The following is a 21202-nucleotide window of genomic DNA, read 5'->3' as shown; positions in this document are numbered from 1 at the left end:
CTATACGCATTTTAGTCTTTCTTCATAATTTTATCACCTTTCTAATTTTATTTTTATTATTATTTTGCATGGACAGGCACTGGAAATCGAACCTGGGTCTACGGCATGGCAGGCGAGAACTCTGCCTCTGAGCCACTGTTGCCTGCCCTCTAATTTTATTTTAATGATTAAACATACTCATTTTACTTCTAAATTATCTGTGCATTTAGGAGGTTGGACATATTTATCACATGATGATAAGTGCTTCAGAGTAGGATTCTTTTATCTTTTTTACATATATTTTTAGTATTTCAAATTGCTTACATACTATTAGTAATTAAAGGAACTTACTTTTAGGTCCTTCCCTACCCCAAATATCTGATTAAAGCCCCAGCTATCACAATGGAACACCCATTAAAATACTTAAACCGATAGTACCCTGTGTCAGCTCTAAAGTGTATCTTTTTCTCGTCGCTGAGCCAGTCTCCAGTTGGCCATCCTTCTGTTGCAAGATTCATGGTTTTAATGCAAAGGGTCAGCAGTTATTTCTAACTCTTAAAGACCTACCCCCTCCTTTCCATATCTCTAGACTACTGCTGTGTTTTGGAGAATGTCCAAAACTTTGACCTTTGGATAAGAGGATGAGATCAAACAAACTTTTGCTTCTTTATGCCATCTGCCTGGGAATAAAAATCTCTGGACAAGAAGAAAGAAAAAGAGGAAGACGATTTTTGGAAAATCTGTACATACGCTCCTCTTTCTACTATACAGAACCTGAGGATAGGGATTTGTATTCCAATAATGTATTTTAAAAGATAGGAGTAGTTTCAAAAGTAATTGGCTCTGTCATCTACTCATTGATATAAGTCCTGGCATAATATCAACTATTCTCTATTTTCCAACTGATTTACAGCTAATAATCATGTGACAGTCCATTTCTTGCAATACATGATATGTATCATGTTTTGTAAATCTTCTAGACTAAATCATCTCAGCAATGCTCATTTATTCATGTGAAAAGAGAGAAGCCATCTTGTTAAACAAACGAACAAAATCCTGGATTGATTTTGAGGTATACACTTGGCTCTTCCTCATATGTAGGTGTGACTGCTAGCAGACCAAGTGCAAATCTCGGATGTCACAACATTCACAAAAGGGTGTCAACCTTACCAAAATTTGCAGGTTTTTAATCTAAGGCATATGGATCCAACCTCAACATCAACCATAAAACCTACTTTAGTCCCTGTGCTGGCTTAATAGTATTATGTATCCTAGAAAAGCCATGTTTTAATACTGATCCAATCTTGTGGAACAATCATTTCTTTTAATCCTTATTGAAGATATAGGTTGGAATCATTTGATTAGATTATCTCCATGGAGATTTGATTTGCCCAGTTGCAAGTATTTACCTTGATTAGATGGAGCTGTGACTCCACCTATTACAAGTGGGTGTTCATTAGTTTACTGGAATTCTTTGAAAGAGGAAACATTTTGGAGAGAGTCCATTTTTGAGAACTACAAGAGGGCCATGAGAACCAGGAGAATCCATACAGCCAGAGACCTTTGGAGATGAAAGACTACACTCCTGGGGGATCTTCATGAAACAAGAAGCCTGGAGAGAAAGCTAGCAGATGTTACCATGTTTGCTATGTGCCTTTCCAGTTGCAAGAGAAACCCTGAACTTCAGCGGCCTTTTTTGAGTGAAAGTAACATCTTGTTGGTGCCTTAATTTGGACATTTCTATAGACTTACTTTAATTGGGACATTTTTGGCCTTAGAACTTTCAACTAGCAATTCACTAAATTCACCCCCTTTTAAAAGCCATTCCATTTCTGGTATATTGCATTCCGGCAGCTAGCAAACTAGAATAGACCCTTACCAAACTTTCTAATGCCCAAAATAAATAAAATTTTTGTAAAGAGAACTAACATTTTTGAACATTATTGAAAGTTTTCTTTATTTTACAAACTGCTTACTCCTCCAGAGAGATTTTATCTTCCAGATAGATTTGGGTCATATTGCCTTAAAACCACAAGAATTTCTCTTGATGGTTTGATGTCAGATTTTCAGGTTTTATTAAGCAGTGCTATAAGAAATAGCTTAGTGAAAGCCACTGTTGCATTTACTAATCATATTCATCAAGAACCCTATCCCATGTGATAATTTTTTTCTCCCAGAGCTTAGTGCTACAAAAATTCTTTCCCTGAATAACTGGTAGGTTTTCTTTAAGAGTCAATGAGCATTATATATCTAATTGTATTTTTCTCCTTGCTTTGGTTAACAGGAAGCTAAAAATTTAGCCACAACTTAATTTGAATAACTTTTTAAGATGCCACAACTGCATCTCTGTATTTTTACCTCTCTTCTGGTGTTGATATTTTATTTTCATTCTGATATTAGTTTTTTAGATTGCGTCTTATGTTATTGCAAGTCACCCCAAGTTCTTTGGTGGAGGGAGGACAGGTAAGGAATAAATATTAAAAACTAATAAGTAAATCTCTTTCTGTCTCCTTCATTCACAGCAGATTTTCTTCCTGTTCCAGCTCTCCCATCACTGAATGACTGACCAGAAATTATGGCCCATCAACACCCAGCACTTTAGTTTGTTTTAAGGGGATGAGTCAAATGCATACAAACAGAGAGAGGGAGGCAAGAAAATCACTCATGTGATTCTTAAGCAAATCAAGTAAATATCACTAACTTCCTTCAAAGATTAAAAAAACAGTTAGAAAAAATAAAAGCATAGAAATACATGCAAAAATATTATGAGAAAAGAAGAAATTAAAAAAAAACTTATGAGAAATAAAGGAAACAAGGAAAGATTTATTCCAGGAAATTAAGACATAAATGCTCTAAAACTTCCTAGGAAATTAAAAATACAATGGACTCAAATGATTAAAGAAAATATACAATAACAGTGAAACAAAGTGAAATCCAGAAAAGCAGAGGAGATAAATAAGAGTAAAATTGATCACTAAAAATTTCATTAAAAGCACCAAAGAGTAGAACTCAAACTGCAGATAACTGGACATGGAGGGCAAGGTATTGGAAAAAAATCACACAGAATTTAGTGGAAAATGACAAAGAATGAAGGTGATCAGAGAGATGGTAAAAGATGTGGACAAGAGACAACAGAGAACAGACATATGAACAATTGCTGCTTTTGAAGATGTGAATGAACAAATGAACTGAAAAATTTACATAATCAAAGAATTTACTGGAAAAAAAGTCTTAAAATCACATTTTGAAGAGGCTTATGACAATCCAAGAAAATTTAGAACTTCAAAGATAAAAGAAAAAAATGCTATAGTCTTCTAGGCAGAGGGAAAAGATCATCTTCAAAGACAAAAACAAAGTCAAACATATTCCTAGCAATGTTAGATGCTAGGAGAAATTGGAACAATTGTTGATAAATATTTAATAGGAAAAAAAAAGAAATTCTATATCTGGCCTAACTGCTTTTCATGTATAATGGCAACAGAAAGAAATTCTCAAATAGGCAAGAACTTTAAAAACTTACATTTCTGAAGAATATATCTTGAAAAAAAATTAAGATAACGAATAGATGGGTAATAATAATAATGAATTCATAAATGAGACATTCGTGACACAAAAAAATTTGACCCTGAGCTTTGAATCTGTTTACACGTAGAATTATATTTAAATAAGTGGTGTTTTAAGTCATAAGAATTAGATATAATTATGATTCTTAAATTAAAATGTACACAATATAAAGAATACTATTTTGAGAATAGACTAGAACAAGATTTGCTCTCCAGACTATTTGGGAGGTGGAGAGAGTCTAAGTACATTGATTTCACCATCTTTCATCATCATTTCATTTCTAAAGCTGAGAAATAAAATATAATGCTATTTTAAACCGATTTACACCTTCCATATTAGATTATGGTAGGTCATTCTCTCAAGTGCCTCGCCCTGGTCCCCGTCTCCTGGTATTTATGCTCTCGTGGGTGGACTGGAGCTAATGACTTGCTTCTAACAAAGAGAATATGACCAAAGCAATGGGGTGTCACTTCTGAGCTTAGCTATAAAACGCTGTGACTGCAGTCTTGCTTGGTCTCGCTGCGGCTTTTCATAGGCTTGCTCTGAGGAAGCCAGTTGCCATATTGTGAGCTGCCTAATGGAGGGGCCATGTGGCAAGAAACTGAGGCCCTCAGATCCACGGCCCTCAAGGAACTAAACCTTGCGCTGGAGTTTGAAAGCAGATTCTCTCCACGCTGAGTCTTCCGCTGAGACCACCTACACTGAGACCACCTATGCTGAATGAAGCCCTGTGAGATACTTTGAGGAAGAGGGCTCAGCTAAGCCAGGCCAGGACAACAACATAAATGTGTGTTGTTTTAAACCGCTAAGTTTTGGAGCAATTCGTTATACTGCAATGGAGAGAAAACTAGTACACGGAGGAAGATAAAAATAAAAACAAAACAAAAACAAGGAAAACACAGATCATAAAGCAAAAGATAGAAAAAAAAATACAGATTCAAAATAAAATAGGTAGTAGAGATTAGACTAAACATATCTAGTTAAAATAATTGTAAGTGGGATAAAATAAACTTAAAAATGCATTAAATGGGACAAAGGGAGTCACTTTATAATGGCAAAGAATGCAACTCACAATGAAGTTATCTCTATTATGAATCCCCAGTTATCAAATAATAGAGCATTAAAATCCTAAAGCACAACTTCAAGACATAAAATCATAAAGCACAACTTCAAGACATGAGAGGAAATATTAAGAGAAATGTTAGGAGACTAATAAATTTCTGTTCTTGAAAAGATGAGAAAACGGATATAGATGTATGTAATATGATCAAAAGATTGATGTAATAATATCTGCTGTGTAATAGATGTTCAACAAATATTTGTTATATGAACCTTATAGGGTGCAAAGGAAAAAAATGCTAATACTTTAAGTATCCATGTAACATTTACCAAAAAAAAAAAAAAAAAAGTACATGTTTAGGAAAAAATAGACAATATACACAAAACATTTAATCGTTTATTCTAGGAATGGGTTTATTGGGAATTTTCACTTTCTATGAATAATTTGATCGTTTTAAATTTTTACCATATACCTATTTGTTTTCATAATAGACAAAATTTTGTTTATTAAATATAAAACAAGATCTTTTGTTCTACCCCCATCTCTCCTTAGAATTTCTTTGAATTTTTGCCCATTGTCTTTTTCTTTCCTTTTATATCAGAAAACAATCTCCCCTTCCTTCCAAGGACAGCTTGTAGTTCTGATTCTCACATCACTCCCACATTTTATTCTCCCAAGACTCTGCACATCCCTTAATCTCTTCCTATTTTCCATCCGCCAGCCCCCAACTCCTGTGCCCTATGGAATCCTGATTCCTCTCCTACAGCGAATCCATCAGTTCTGAATCTGACCACTTTTCCACTGCTTCCACTCTATTCAAGCTACTATTTTCTCATCTGGATTACTGCAGATGAGATTGCTGCAATAGCTTCCTACCTGGTTTCCTTGCTTGCACCATTGCACACTATGACCCATCTTTAATAGAGAAGCCAGAATAATCCTTTAAAAATATGTCAAACCATGTCACACCTCTGCTCAAAACCCTCCAGCAGCTGTCCATTTCACTGAGTGATAGCCAAAGTCCTTGCAATGCACTACATGTCTTCTATCACCTTCCCCCAGCCCAGACGTCATCCCTCAATCCACCTACTGCTCACCCCCAACTCACTCTAATCTAACCACATTGGCACTCTTGCTGTTTCTTGAAAATTCTATGAACAAACTTGTCTTGCAGACCAGACTATGCTGGACGGTTCCCTCTTCCTGTCATGCTTTTCTCTCATAAAGCTACAAGGCCATTTTCTTACCAACTTCAGATCTTTCCTTGACTATCACCTTCTCAATGAAGTTTACCCTGATCACTATATTTAAAATTTCAACCCACATTCTCACTCATACTCCCACTTCCCTTTATCCTGCTTTAGTTTTCACAGCACTTACCACTTTATAATGTTCTGTGGATTTTACTTACTTTATATTTATTATTTATTGCCTGCCTCCCACACCACCCACAGACATTAGAATATAAGTGCCATAAAGGCAGAGAAGATTTTGTTTTATTTACTGATGTATCTCAGATACCTAGAATAGTGCCCAGCACATAGTAGGTATTCAAGAGATATGTTGACTGCAAGAGTAAATGGTTCCCAGCCTTGTCAAACCTAATGTACCCCTTTTAGAACAAATATAGGGTAATATCCTCTTTACTATCCTGAAGTGAAAGGCATATGCTACCTACACATGCAATTTTAAAAAAATCAAAGTGATGCCTTAAAGGAAAAATTAAATTAAAAGAAAGTAACTTGTGATTCATATGGAACTACTCAGGTAAACTAAAATGCACAAGGAAGTAGCCAGATGCTTGCAACCATCTGTAGGATCATAATGCAACTGACAGCCACAAAATGGACTGTATTAGCAACTCAGATTCTATGAATGGTTTGTAGCTGATGAAGTGGCCAAATTCTGAACAAGATAAATTACAATCTCCCCTTGTTTATTCAATAGCTACAATCCAGGAAAATTCAATATGTCTTAAAACTGTGCAAAAACCACTTTCTGTTTACAGGTAAAACCTTTTTGTTTATATGCAAAAACCTTTATGTTTATATGTAAACAGGTTCTAGGCTCAGATATTTATAAACAGGTTTTTCGTCCATATGAATGAGCAGTAGGACAGGCAAAAAGTTGCACAGAATGCAGGACAAGTCTTTGCTGAGCAGGACTGTCCTGGGCATTGCAAGATGTCTAGCGTCTCTGACTCCACCAACTACATCCCAGTAGTGCCACTTTCCAACCATTGTGACAAGCAAAGTCACCCTGGCAAATTGCCAAAAGAAAACCCTGAGTACAGTTCATTCCTAGTTGAGACCCACCCTCTTTGGGGTTACTTAGTCTTCAAATCCTGTAGCCTCCTTCCTTTTGTTATTGGCCACTGGATACTGTTGACCAGCTCTTCCCCAAATCTCTTTCTTCCCTTGGCTTCTATGTCACTGCTTTCCCCCTTCCTCTTCATCAATTCTTGCCTGGGATCATTGTCTGACTCCTTGTCCCCACCTGTCTGCCTCTGCTCTCCTCTTTTTCTCTCCACAAGCTCTTCAACTACTTTTCCTAAGTTCCATCCCTCACTTGATATCCACATCCACATTTCCAAATGCTATTTGGTCATTCATAGACGGAAGCTACACATGTCCAAAATCAAGCTAGTCATCTTCCTCTAAAACCGTCATTGCATCCATTGTACCTATGTATGTGAATGGTAACATCATCTACTTACTCAGGCTAGAAATGACAACCAACTCTGATCCCTTTTTCTCATGCCCCACATCCAATTAATTGCACTGCTCAAGTCCCTTTTCCCCTGAATGTGTCTCATATCTGCTTCCTTTCTATCAAGGTAGTTCAAGCTGTCATTACCTTGTAGCTTAGGATAGTGCCACAGCCACCTAATTAGAAGTTCTACTTCAATTTTTCTTTTGATACTTCCACAAAGGGAGTTTCTGCAGATAATAATAATTGTAGCCAACATTATTTGAGTCTTTATGATATGCCAGGCACTTGAAATATCAGGTGCTTTCCATTTCTTTTAATCCATACAACGATATCATAAGGTTGGAACTATTATGATTTAAATGAGAAAATTGAAGTTTAAGAGGTTAAGTAACCTACAGTCTCAGAGTTAGCTTGGATGTGACACCAGAATGCCACATCTATCTGACTTCTAAAATCCCTATTTGTTGGATACAACTTTTTCATATTGTCTCTAGTCTGATCATAACTTTATATTCAGTCTCTACATCTATCCCACCTGCTTTTCCTTCCCACTCTATCCCTTAACCCTACACTACTTTTCCACATAGCTTCTTGGCTGATGACAATCTTCTACTGGGTCTCTATGCCTATCCCATCTGCCTTTCCCTTCCCACTCCATTCTTCCCCCAGGTCCATCTTTAGTCTTATGTCCTTATTTAATAAGGATTTACTTAGACATTTCAAGAAAGTCCTTCACAGCAGGCTCCACTTCCGGCACTCACCCACCACACCCGTTACCCATCCCCCTTCTTATTCTTATTCCTAGCAGCTAGTTTTACACTGGAAAAGGAACAAGTGCAGAGTAGCGCCAACTTCTTCAGGTTCCATACAAAAAAACTTCTTACATCTTTATGGTTTTGGTGTATGGTTCTAATATGATGAGACAATTAAGTAAAAAAGTGCTTTAAAACCTGTGCAATTAATCACCCCATCCCCACACCCACCTTCGCATGCCCAGGGCTTTAACTGAGTTATTCTGTGAATCACAGAATAGGTGTTCCAAGCAGAGAATGCCACGTTTGTGTTCGGGGTGAAGTGAGAAGAAGGAAGGCCCTAAATAATAGTTTGGCCTAGGGAAATCTCTATACTTGGCCATGACCGTTCAATTCCAGCTTGAAACTTCATCAGGGTTATCATTAGCGAGTAAGATGGGAAGAGAATGGCATGAGCCTGAAAACACGTAATAAAAAAACTCTCTCTAGGACTGCCCACCTCCCTTCCCCAGCAACTTGGAGGTTTAGAGTTTTTGCAGATGTCCTGCGTTACATTCACAAGGTCCCTGTTACCACCTCATTTGCAACGCGCCTGGTCCCTTTCCGTCTCTTCCCGGCCCTTCTCCTTCCCTGTGGCCCCCACCCCTCGGACCCCCGCCCCGCCCGCGGAGAACTACAACTCCCGACGAGCTGTGCGCGCTCCCGCGGGCGGCACTCGGGCTGGGCGCGTGGTGGCCGCCGAGCTCTGCCCCGGGCACAGCCTCCCGGCGCGGGCCATGCGGGGAGGTAAGTGATCCACTGGTGCTGCGCGGGCGCTGGGGACGCGCCCGCCCTCTCCCCTCTCCAGGATAAAACGAAATGAAGAAAACCATAATAAAAACCGCCTTGCCCTCCTCGCCGTGTGACCGGTGCTCCTGCAGCTTGTTGCACTCACGAGCGTGGACTGTGTCACCCCAGATTGGAATTGGGGGCAGAAGCCGGGGCTCGCCGGGGGCTGCGGCGCCCAGCTTGCAGGATGGGACCCGGGGGTGGCCGTGCGCGGCAAACACCACACCTCCCACGCCCCCTTTCCCAAAGACGGGCTTTCCCCGGGAACCTCCATACTCAGAGGCGAACTGGTTCTTGAAAGTCTTTGCCAGAAACTTTCCTCCGTGTTGCCTGGAGCACAGGCGAGTCGTTTGGCTCCCGGCCGGAGCTGCTGCTCCAAGAGGCTTCCAGGCGTCCCTTCTCCTGGCCTCTCTCCTGCCCCCTCCGCCCCCTCTCCAGGCCGCCCCATTTCCCCACAGACGCCCATGCGTGGAACTCGGTGCTGCCCGTCGGGCGACTTTCTCGAGGTTGCCTCTGCAGCCACGGGACCCAGGTCTGCGCACAGAGACAGGCGGGACGCGAGGCACGGTGGGTGGTGCCTGCGGGGTTGTCTTTGGCTCTCGGGCGAGTCCGCTCTGCCGGAGGGGGCTGGGGGTGGGAGTTGAGAGTGCTGATCAATAAAAGAAGGCACAGTTTCCCGCCCTTCCTGACCCGCCTCCCCTCCCGTCTGAGCCTACACCCAAGTGTGCCGGAAAGTTCTGCTCCAGAATCCCCACCGAGGGCTCCGAAGTTACTGAAGCACATCCCATAATGTGCTGGATCAGAAGGACTGGTTTGGTTGCATCCGTCTCACACAACCCCCACACTGCGCACGCCGCAGACCGCTTACTACACACACATAACAAATGCAACATCCACACTGCACATACTACAAACACCACCCCCACACAACACCCACACTGCATACATCACAAACACAGCATCCATACACCACTACAAATGCCCCGCACACTATTCATAGACAACAGGCATACTAGAGAACATGTACACTATGCATATTACACAATGCTGCATTTATGCTTCCACTGTACATGCCATAACACCACACTCCAGACACACACACATTTTTAAACAGCAGAGAAAAGTGGCTAACAGTTTGTTGGAGAGTTTGTGGGATAGGTGTTTATTAGTGTGTGTGTGTATTCACAGCCACAAATGTCAGTTTATTGCCAAAGTTAGAAACTAGCTGATAAACCAACTTGTTGACGTGATCCAGAATGATTTTGGCTCTTTTTTTTTTTTTTTAATAAAATGGAAATGATTTCCTAGAGCACGCTCTGAAATCTGTACACTTGTCTAATAGGCAAACTCAACTCTGTCACAGTAGGAAAGACAAGATGGGCTGATCTTTTCTATTTTTAGGAAGAAATGCTTGGAGAAACTCCACAGAGTCCTCCCACCTGTGAGAGGGTCTAAGGCAGAGCTGGGTGTAACTACATCTTTTTTTTTTTTTTGGCTTCCCTCCCTTCAAGAGCGGTACCCTGAAGATGAAGAGCTGGTTATGACCAGTGGCATTACAGTGCTGTCAGGTTATCTTATTCCCCTTCTCTCACTCGCAGGACTCAGTCCAGCCTCCTATTTGGATTTAGCTGGAAAACAGTTCACAAATTTCAGACCAAGCCCAAAGATATTATGGAATCTGTTGGTGAAAGAACTCCTAATCATAAGAGTCCATTATTTTTATCAGCAGTGGTGAAGGATCCACCTGCCAGATCCTTACTGAAAATGTTCAGACACTTAGAATTCATACTCACATTATCATTTGCTTTTACAAGGGGGCAGTGGCAAAGATAGGTAGAGAGAATATATGAAATCTTTCTCAGTGATGATCTTTCAGGAAGTTGGAAATGTCTAATAACATTCCTGAAATAAGTAAGGAAAGAAAAAAGACAAAATTTGAAATTTAGGTTCCAAATTTAGATGACAGTTGCTGATCTTCTGGTGCCCTTAAAAGTTACTGAGAAGAAGTGAGGCAAGCAGTTTTCTCTTGAATAATGCCTGAAATCTGTAGCCGATTTTCCAGGACTCTTCTTAGGGACCTATATTTTCTGCCCTGAGTGATTTTGTTGTCATCTTGACCTAAAAGTGGACAAATTTTGATTGGTGCTTATTTCAATCAAGAGGCAGCCGAATTGAGGCTGGCCAAACAAGAGACCGGTGGAATTATCAAGTGTTACTTAATCAAAAGATTTTTCCCGTTCCCATTATCCCCAATCCTTCTTCCCAATTTCCTGAATGGGGATTTAGAGTGGTGGTGGGAGATACTGTGAAGTTGGAGTTGGCACAATGTCTTCTTATTCATATGTAAGACTAATATAGTACCAGGTGTTCATTGGTGCTCAATCAAGGTTGGTTGAATTTGTTGAATTATGCTTTGTGTACAACTAGGATAAAGAGTTAAAATTCAGCTTCCCAGAACTAATTGCTTTCTTTCTTTCCTTTTTTTTTTTTTAGAAAAGGTTTTGTTTGTTTCAGTTTGAAATTTTTTTGCTGCCTTCGTTTGGTGGGATGAATGCCAACATAAAAGAATGTGGTTGTTCTCACGAGATCTGATCATCTATTTTGCATCTACTCTGAAATTTATTTCTTCCTGCATAATGAAGTAAAAGGATTTTTGACTGGGCAGTGCTTTCCTTCTTCTCACACATCTTTATTAGGAAGAAAGCATAACACAGGACTCCAGCTTCCGAGTGTTCACTGATCATAGCCCCATAAGCACCTGAGTTGTTGTCTCTCTTAGGTTCGTTTCCCACAGAGGGGGGAAAAAGAATAGTTGGAAACCTTACATTCATGCCCAGACACACAGCAAAAACATACCATGTGGCAACAATGAAGGGGAGGGAGAAAATAAAGGGCCATTGATATCGCCTGTTGTTCTTTGTACAAGACAGGTGCAGAGAGAATTCTGCAGTTTGTGGCCTCGTGATTCATTCAGTTCCACTAATTGTGCTGAGGAGAGTTAGCGAAAGTGAACGGGCACACTGTAGCTTTAAAAAGGCAGCCATGAACCAGAAGGCAGTTGGTGCAGCTTGTGTGTGATTCCTAACGTCATGTTGGCTGAGAGCCAGCCTGGTTTTATTTCACTGTGTCAAATTGTACCTCCTTATTGAATTCCTTTGCCAGCCTACTTTGTGAAAGAAAACATTGGGGTTTCTTTGGCTGTTCTTGATAAGCCTATAAAAATTGCTATGTTTTAGTTGCTTCTAGGTAGGTTTTCTTTTTACTCTTCCACCCAAAATAATAATAATAAGACATTGTGGTGTGGTGTTGCAGAGTAGCAGTGTGAGTGTTTTGTTTTGTTTTGTTTTGTTTTCCTGAGATGCTCAGAAAATGGTGAATGTGTAACAGTTTCCAACTGAAGTGGAATCATTGTTTTGGCATGGAGCAGCAGCGCTGTCTTCCTGTCTACTCTGTAGCGGTGTGTGGATGTATGTGAATAGGTGTAGATCTGTATTCAATGTTGCTTTTCTCTAGCAATGCTCGAAATGGTTTAGCAACTGGAAGTTTGTATGTGTGTGTGTTTCAGGAGCGAAGATTATCCCACACAGTGTTGTTAATCATCTACTTCTCTAACAGCGATAAAATCTTGTGAAAATACTAAATGATGCACTTGTCATGTCAGAGTAATCCCTAGAGAAGGAGTGCCGAAGTATCAAGTGATTTGAGAAGAAATGTATTTAATTTATGGTTTCAGCTGTAGGAGAGCAAGCATGTTTCAGGACTAGTTGGGTTTTTTTTTTTTTTCCTCCCCTTCAAACATTTCTGTTCAGAGCTTTTTCTTCTTGCTAATTGTATATTAATTGTGGAGGGTTTTTATTTCTTCCCAGTCCTCAGCCTACTAAACAAAAAGACAGTGATAGATTCTGCTACATCCTCTTGAATGTTTGGATGATTTTTTACATAAATCTAATAAGCTGCCCTCTCTTACACACACACACACACACACACACACACACACACACACACACCACCTTCCTGTGCTAAGTGCTATCTGACATTTTGGTGGGCTTCCAGCTTTTTACCACAGCATGGCCATCTCACAGACGGGCTTTTGAGGTTTTCGTTGAGAATATGAGGTAGGGGGATACTTGCTGACAAAAGCTTTAAGTGCCCTTCTGCATTGGAATGAAAAAAATATAGGAGCAATGGGAGTGGATAAAAAAGAAATGCAATAAGGAAACAAATCACAGTCCATGATGGGAGGGGGGCAGGGAAAGGGGGATTGCTTTTCTTTACTTTCACCCATTTGTGAGTTGCAATGTCTTAAGTAAGAGCTTGGCACCCAGGGGAAGCCGTGCCAGTTCACACAGTACTTGTTTTGAAGGAGGATTCAATTTCATTTGCAAATGCTTATTGTCAAGACAGGGAGTGCCAGTACAGATGAAAGCACCCCAGTCTGTCTCGGTCTCCTTCAGTTCTTTAGGTTTAATCACATCTCTCTTAATCGCTGAGGGAACAGGAGATTTAAACAAACATACGTGAACTGGTGTGAAGCTGTAATGTTTCCGATACAGAATATATATTCTTCTCTCACTTTCTAAGAATTAAACACACGCTTTTCTCCCTTATTGATTAGTTGCTGAAGTAAAGGAACCCTGCCGCCTTCCCATGCTATCTGTTGACATGGAAAACAAGGAAAATGGCTCTGTCGGTGTAAAAAAGTAAGTGAAACTGGTTTCTGAGTTCTGCCTCTGCAAACGACAGAGGGGCTTGGTTTCTATTTTTATGTTTCTTGCTTATCTACAGTGTTTTGGAATTGTCTTGGTTGATCTATACTTGCCACCAGGCTCCCTCCTCCCCCCAACCCCAGTTGCCTTTTTCAGTATTCCATTTCTAAAACAGAGATGACTCAGACACCAAATGTGCATAACGGGTTTGTGCATAAGGCTTTGGAACAAGGACCGTTGAGGAGTTCAGCCTTGCCTTCTGCATATTCAAATAAACACAGCCTTTCAAGTCCATAAGACCTATAAGAGTGGGCAAGAGTAGGGGCAGAAAACAGTTTGAGCTTCCGTGAAGCAAAATCACCTCTAACTCTCAAAGCTGAGAGCTGTGGTGATCGGAGGGAAAAAACAAAACAGGACAAAATAAACTACAGTGAGAACACCAAGTTTAAAAACTTCTTTGTCCTAATTTTATGAACTGTTGATTGAATGTGAAACATTTCAGGGCATAGCATAATGTTCTGTTTTAATGTCTGTTCTCACATTTGAAACATCTGATTATATTTGGTATATAAGAGTTATGTGCTTGATTCTTTAAAATAGGGAAATTCAGTTACATTGTGTAGCATAATATGCTGAAACAGAAAACATATATAAATTGAAACAGAATAAAAACTAACTCAGAAGTTAAGGTGTCTGTGAGTGCATGAAAAAAAGTATATTCTCATTTACGAGTTATATAGAAGCTATAACTACTTTGATTACAAGGAGAAAGTAAGTTCCTGCTTGATTACAAGGAGAAAGTAATCTCCTTGTAAGGGTGTTCTCTTTTTCATTTCTTTCCTGGCCATTTGATTTAAAATCGTCCTTAACTTGAGCTTTGGAGGAAAGTCATTAAGTGTAATCCACAGATGCTGTGATATCTAAATGAGGAGACAGTGTGCTATATGTTCATGAATAAAAGGTGTATTTTACTTTGCAGCAAAGTAACATTACAATAAACTAAGTAAATTTCTGTTTTGTAAAATCCTCAGATAAAGCAGTGCCATGCTGCCATGCCTCTTCCCACCCTTTGTCTGAAATTTGGGGCAGGGGAATGGAGGAGGAGTTAGGGAAAGGCTTTTGGATGTGTCACGTAGATCAGCGCTGTCTTATAGTATTTACAACAATGATGGAAATGCCTGGATCCGAGCTGTCCCACAGTAGCCACTCGTCTCCTGGGGCGATTGAGAACATGAAATGTGACTAGTGCAAACGATGAAGTGAACTTTTAACTTTAAGTCATTTTAACAATTTAAAAAGTTAACGTCATTATTGAAGTATGATTGACATACAATAAACGGCATGTGTTTAAAATGTAAACGCTGATGTTTTGACATTTGTCTACACCTATGAAACCATTACCACATTACAATAATAAAAATGTCCTTCACTCCCAAAGTTTTTTCTTACCCCTTTGTAATGTCTCCCTCCTATCCTCTCCGCCCCTTCCCGCCCCGGCCGAGGGAACCACTGATACACTGCCTGTTACTATATATTAGTTTGCTTTTTTCTGGATCTTATGTAAATGGAAGCCTACAGAATTTATTTTTTGTGGCTTGGTTTCTTTCACTCAACATAATTAAAGATTCATTAGTTTTTATATTGATAGTTCATTATGTTTCATTATTATTGAGTAATTCATTGTTTGGATATACAGTTTGTATTATTTCTCCATCCACATGTTGATACATGTTTGGTTTCCAGTTTTTAAGTGTTACAGGTGAAGCTGCTTTGAGCATCCATATGCAGGTCTTTGTGGGGGTCATGAGCTTTCATTTCTCTTGGATAAATCGTATCAGTCAGTATGTTTAACTTTTTAAAAAATTGCTGCAGTGTTTTCCAAACCTGGAGTTTGAATGACACTGTAGAGAAAAGGAAAAGACAAGCCACATACTAGGAGAAAATACTAGCATATCATATATCTGATGATCCCAACATTCCCTCCAACAGTTTGTTTCTGTTCTAGTTGTTCCATTTCCTCATGAACACTTGGTATGAGCAGTCTTTTTTATATTAGACATTATATATTAGGTGAGGTTTACATTTCCCTAATGACTAATGATGTTGAGTAAATTTTCATTTCTTATTTGCATTCATATATCTTGTTAGGTGCAGTATCTGTTCAAATATTTTGCCCATCTTTTTGTTGCACTGGTTTATTTTGTGCTATTGAATTTAGACTATTTAATATGTTCTGGATATAAGCCTTCATCAGATATATGATTTGCAAGTATTTTCTCCTAGTGTGTGGCTTGTCTTTTCATTTTCTCTACGGTATCTTTCAAAATGCATAAGTTTTAAATTTTGATGAAGCCCAATGTATCACTTTTTCTCTCTTATGAGTACTGCTTCTGGTGTTGCATCTAAGAAATCTTTACCCAACCCAGTGTCACAAAGATTTTTCTTGTAAGCTTTCTTCTAGAAGTTTTATGGTTTTAGGTTTCAGATGAATTTAGAATGTGGGGTAAGGATTAAAGTGTTTTATTATGTTTGTCATGTTTTGTTTTGTTTTGTTTTTGTTTTTGTCTGTGAATATCCTATTGTTCCAGCACCATTTGTCAAGAAGTCCATCCTTTCTCTACTGAATTGGTTCTGTAACTTTGTTGAAAAATAATTGATCATACATTTTGGTTCTATATCTGGAATCTGTATTCCCTTACATTCATCGTTTTGTTTCTGTTTATGCTGATATCATACTGTTTGTTAAATACGGTTTTTTATAATAAATAAGGCTTGAAATCATGTTGTGTTACCCATCCAACTTTGTTCTTCTTCAAAGTTGTTTTAGCTTTTCTAGCTCTTTTGCATTTCTGTATGAACTTTAGAATTAGCAGGTAAATTTCTACCAAAAAAAATAGCTTGCTGGCATTTCAGCTGGGATTGTATTGAATTGTAGACCAATTTAGGGGAGGGAGAATTGATGTTTTAACAATATTTACTTTTCAACCCATGAACATTTAAGTCTTATTTAAGTCTTCTTTAATTTCTGTTAGCAATGTTTTATAGCTTTCAGTGTATAGATCTTACACATATTTTGTCAGATGCATATTTCATACTTTGAAGCTATTATAAATGGTATTGCTTTTTAAATTTTAATTTCTGTTGAAAATTGCTATAATGGATATATAAGTGATTTTCGTATGTTGGTCTTGTGTCCTAAAGCTTTGCTAAACTCACTTATTATTCCCAGTAGCTTTTTTGTAGTCTATCAGATTTTTAACATAAACAATTATGTCTTGTGAATAATGACAGTTTCATTTCTTCCTTTCTAATCTGGATGCCTGCTATTTATGTTTCCTTTCTAGTTGCACTGAATAGAACCTCCAGTACAAAACTTGAGTAGATGTGATGAGAGCAGACACCTCGTTGCATTCCTATCTCATGCAAAAACATTGTCTTTTTTCTTATCTTTGTTCTAATGTATATAATGTGTCTTTTTCTCTATCTGCTTTTAAAATGTCCTCTTTATCATTTTTTTTTTTAAGTAATTCGAGTATGAGAGTTGGTATAGTAGTTTTCTTCATGTTTCTGGTGCCTGGGGACTTGTTTTGATTCTTGGATCTATGGGCTTAATTTTCATCAACTCTGGAAATGTTTCAGCCATTATTTTTCAGATAGTTTTGTCCCCTCCTCCTATCCTTTGGGGATTCCCATTATATGTATGTATGGGGATTCCGATTATACGTATATTTGATTCCATGATGTTGTCCCAGAGTTCACTGATGTCTCGTTCTTTTCTCTCCCCCAGTATGTTTCCTCTGTTTCGGTTTGCATAGTTTTTGTTGTTACGTTGACCATTTTAAACAAACATCATGCTGGACTTCTCTCCTTCATTTCTTCCTGCTAAAGTCTCCTGGCCCTGACCCATAAAACTCTTAGATCTCTAGTCTCGATCCATGTCCATATCTGTATTATTCTTTTTAAAAGATGAAAATGAGGCAATTAAAAAAAAATTTTTTTTTATTTGAGCAACAAACGATTTCAAATAGTGCAGCACCAAACTAAAAGTTGTAAGGAGCTCCGCAGACGCAGTGGAAAGGAGGAACTTAATATAAGTAAACGTGGAAGCTAGGGAGGGAAATTTTCTCATTGGATAGCTAAGCTGTATTGCCTTTTTGGGGGCTTTTTCCTGCAGAAAGCCCCTCCCTAAGGCACCTTTTTCTGATTGGCTGATCTGTAAGCTCCACCTCCTAGTAATGCGTCATTTACAGAAGGGCTCCCTCTCCCAAGTATGATGAAGTTATTGAATTTGTCATTAGAGACTGGCTAAGGCTAGTCACCCCTGTCTAATGGCCTTCTCTATTTTATTTTAGCATTTTATATATTATCAATCACTATGATTTGGGCATGATTTCTAAGGTCTAGATTCTACTTGAACTGCAAGTGTAAGTGAATTTCACAATTAATTTTAGGTTCAGGGTCTTTAAAAAAAAGTGGTAAGAAAAGCACAAACACTCCATAGAAAAATATCAAAAGATTTGAACAAACATTTTATAAAGAAGAAACAACATATGGGCAATTAACATATGAAGAGATGTTCAGTATCATTAGTGATCAAAAAAATACAAATCAAGATCACAGTGATACACTTTGGCAAAAAATTTTAAATTCGACAATACTATCAGGGGGAATATATAGATTTACAGGATAAAGCACTGGTGGGAGTGTAAATTAGTATACTGACTTTGGAAGAGTTTGGCATTATTTTCTAGAGTCAAGCAATCAAATATTCTATAACCAGCAATTAAGTTCCTAGGTATATAGTACTGCTGTCCAATAGCATAAAACCAGAGCCACATATGTAATTTTATGTTTTCTCATAATCATATTTTAAAAAGTGAAAAGAAGCAGATGAAATTAATTTTAATAATATATTTTGTTTGACTCAATATATCCAAGCCGTTATCATTTTTCATCATATAATCAATATAATATATTGTTGAGATATTTTACATTCTTTTTATACTAAATTTTCTAAACTGTCATGTATTTAACACTTAAAATATATCTCAATTCAGAGGCAATTTTGTTTAGAAATATTAATCTGTATTTTGATTTCATAAAATTTACACTTCAAAAGTAAAACCATATGCCCAAACAATTCCAAATATACTTAAAAGTTTTTTAAAAAAATAAATGGATTCCAATAGAGTACCAAAAAATATTTCCCTTTAATATTTACACCCATACTGACAAAACCTCATTCATCTTTTTTTTAAAGATTTGATTTGATTTGACTTTGAAACAAAAGTATATCAGTTTCAAAACTACATCTGTCCAAGTTAAATGAATTTATTAACTTCCATGTCAACTCAGTATTATTAATTTTCTATTCAGGGGGTGTTAACAAAAGTTGATAAGCAGCTCTAATTTTAATAATGTCAATAAAGCAGTTTTCAAGATTTTCTTGCAGTTAATTCATGTTACAAAAATGTGTGCAGAATTAATATTATTGTGTTGTACTCTAAAAATTTCTATTTCAACAAAATTTTACACCTGTTTAGTTAGGTCACAAATCACCTTTTCCTTTTCCTGGAGCTTCAAATTTAGCATATTTATATACAGTGTGATATCAAGGAGAAAACATAAACTACTCATCTGTATTTATTGAATATTTGGCAAGCATTTCTTTTGTTTCCAGAAAATCTTGAATTGGACATAACAATATAAAAAGTCCTTGCAGAGCTCTTCCATGATTTAATTTGCAAGAACACATTATTAAATTCAGTGTCTTCTCTTACACTTAACAGTTCCCTTATTTGGCACTGATCTATAGCGTTTGCAAGTATATATTGAATGATTTTAACAACAGTATCCATGCCACTTTTCATAGAACCTGCTTCAGAAAACCGAACGCAGATTTCATGCCATAGAAAGAAGAACCGAAGGAAGCATCAGTCTCATTTTAAAATTACAGTAAACCTGGATTTTTTTTATCTATCATGGCTGAAGCACCATCCATTTTGATGGGATATAATTTTTTCATATCTAGCTAATATTATTCTTAGACAGATGTAAAGATTTAAATGTATCTAAACCATGAGTTTCATTTTTTAGGCCATGAATTGACAACATTTCTTCATAAATTTGGAAATCTTTTCAGACAAAACATATCCTAAGTATTGCTCTTCTACTGCACAACTCATCTGAAACTATTTTGAATCAATTGATTTTTGATATTGTTGGAAAGATCTTCTTTTCTTCTAGCAGTTGTTTGGTGGCTTGATTGAAGTTGTTTCACTTTTTGTAAAGTATCTTTTTAGTCTTTTCCTCATAATAACCTAACAAAACTTCTATAATTGATATAATTCTCTGTCCATCTGATATTTTCCTTTTTTTTTTTTTTTTGCTAAAATCCAAGTTATTTTAGAGCTACACAAGGTTTTAAGCTTAGACTCTGTTAAAAAAATCACTTAACATTATGTTTTGTTGGGTCATTTAATTTTGATTTCTAGGGACTAATTTCATTGCTTCTTCTTTGGCGGTTGAGAAGAAGCTTATCAAATTCACTATGCATTTGCAGAAAACTGCCTCTTAATATAGTTTATTTTATTATCTTTAAAAAAATTTTTTAGCATAGCAAAGACTTTTTGCTTTGCTGTCTCCAGCAGGTTGCAGTTGCTATTGGCCATGAAATTTGCAACAAATCTTCTTCCAATTTCCTTTTTTCCCTTATTGTTCTAGCTCTAGTACTGGTTTCCATGTCTAATTGATTCTGCCTCAGTAGTATGCCTTTTATTTTATTTTTTTAATTTTTTTACATGGGCAGGCACTGGGAAACGAACCCGTAGTATGCCTTTCAAATTTCAAAACTGCCCGTGCTTGTAGTTTGCTGAAAACTAATTGTTATAATTAAAATTAAAATATTGTCAATTTAATGACCGATTATGATGTACTAAGGAATCCCCATAACTTGTTCTGCTTCATTAAATACTTGACAGACATATTACAATGTTACTTGGGTATGTAGGAAATAAACATTTGAATGGAATCAATCTATTGATACAAATTAGACTGACCGCTGTGTTTTGTGTAATACTAGAGAAGACACCTGCTCCTGCTGTAATAAAGTCAATTCAACCATAACAACAAAGTGAAATGTATTCCTATCAATATGATGAGTGTTTTAACAGAAATACATCTTCTACTGCTTCCAGTTTTTTTTAATTTAAATTTTGGCTAGATAAAATTAAATAAAATTTAAAATTCAGTTTCTCGGTCAAATTTTAAATACTAAGTAGCTGCATGTGGCTGCTGGCTACCATACTGAACAGCACAGGTATACACCAGGGGAGCTGCTTCTGCACACGTGCCGGGGGAAAGTTAAATGAATATGAGATTCAGGACGATGATTGCTTTGGGTGTGGAGCTAAACTGTATACAATGTAGTGATTTTCAAGACTCTAGCTTTTATTTTTGCCTGGTGAATTCATGGGTGTTTAAAACAGCATTAAAAATGAACTAAATAGCTAAGAGGGAGCCGTATTGATGGTTTGGAATATATCCTTCTAGACAGTTTCTGTACAAATCCTCTGTAGCCTTGTGTACACCTAATTACTCCC

General features: G+C 37.6%; 1 protein-coding gene across 5 annotated transcripts in view; it reads left to right on the top strand.

The window, feature by feature from the left end:
- Positions 1-8782: 8782 nt before the first annotated feature.
- Positions 8783-21202, top strand: part of SAMD13 (sterile alpha motif domain containing 13) — a 40007-nt gene continuing 27587 nt past the window's right edge. The window contains exons 1-2 of one of the 5 annotated variants that reach the window (XM_077120472.1): positions 8783-8853; positions 13511-13595. In XM_077120472.1, the coding sequence (XP_076976587.1) occupies positions 8844-8853; positions 13511-13595 (95 nt within the window). In that variant the 5' untranslated portion in view covers positions 8783-8843. Of the gene's footprint in view, positions 8854-11934; positions 12142-12919; positions 13011-13510; positions 13596-21202 lie in introns of those variants that run through there. The other 4 variants (XM_077120473.1, XM_077120475.1, XM_077120474.1 and 1 more) reach the window with 4 other exon arrangements.

This window comes from Tamandua tetradactyla, chromosome 11, assembly GCF_023851605.1.
Source record: "Tamandua tetradactyla isolate mTamTet1 chromosome 11, mTamTet1.pri, whole genome shotgun sequence".
Taxonomy (NCBI): Eukaryota; Metazoa; Chordata; class Mammalia; order Pilosa; family Myrmecophagidae; genus Tamandua; species Tamandua tetradactyla.
This window is presented reverse-complemented; position numbering and strand designations above follow the sequence as displayed.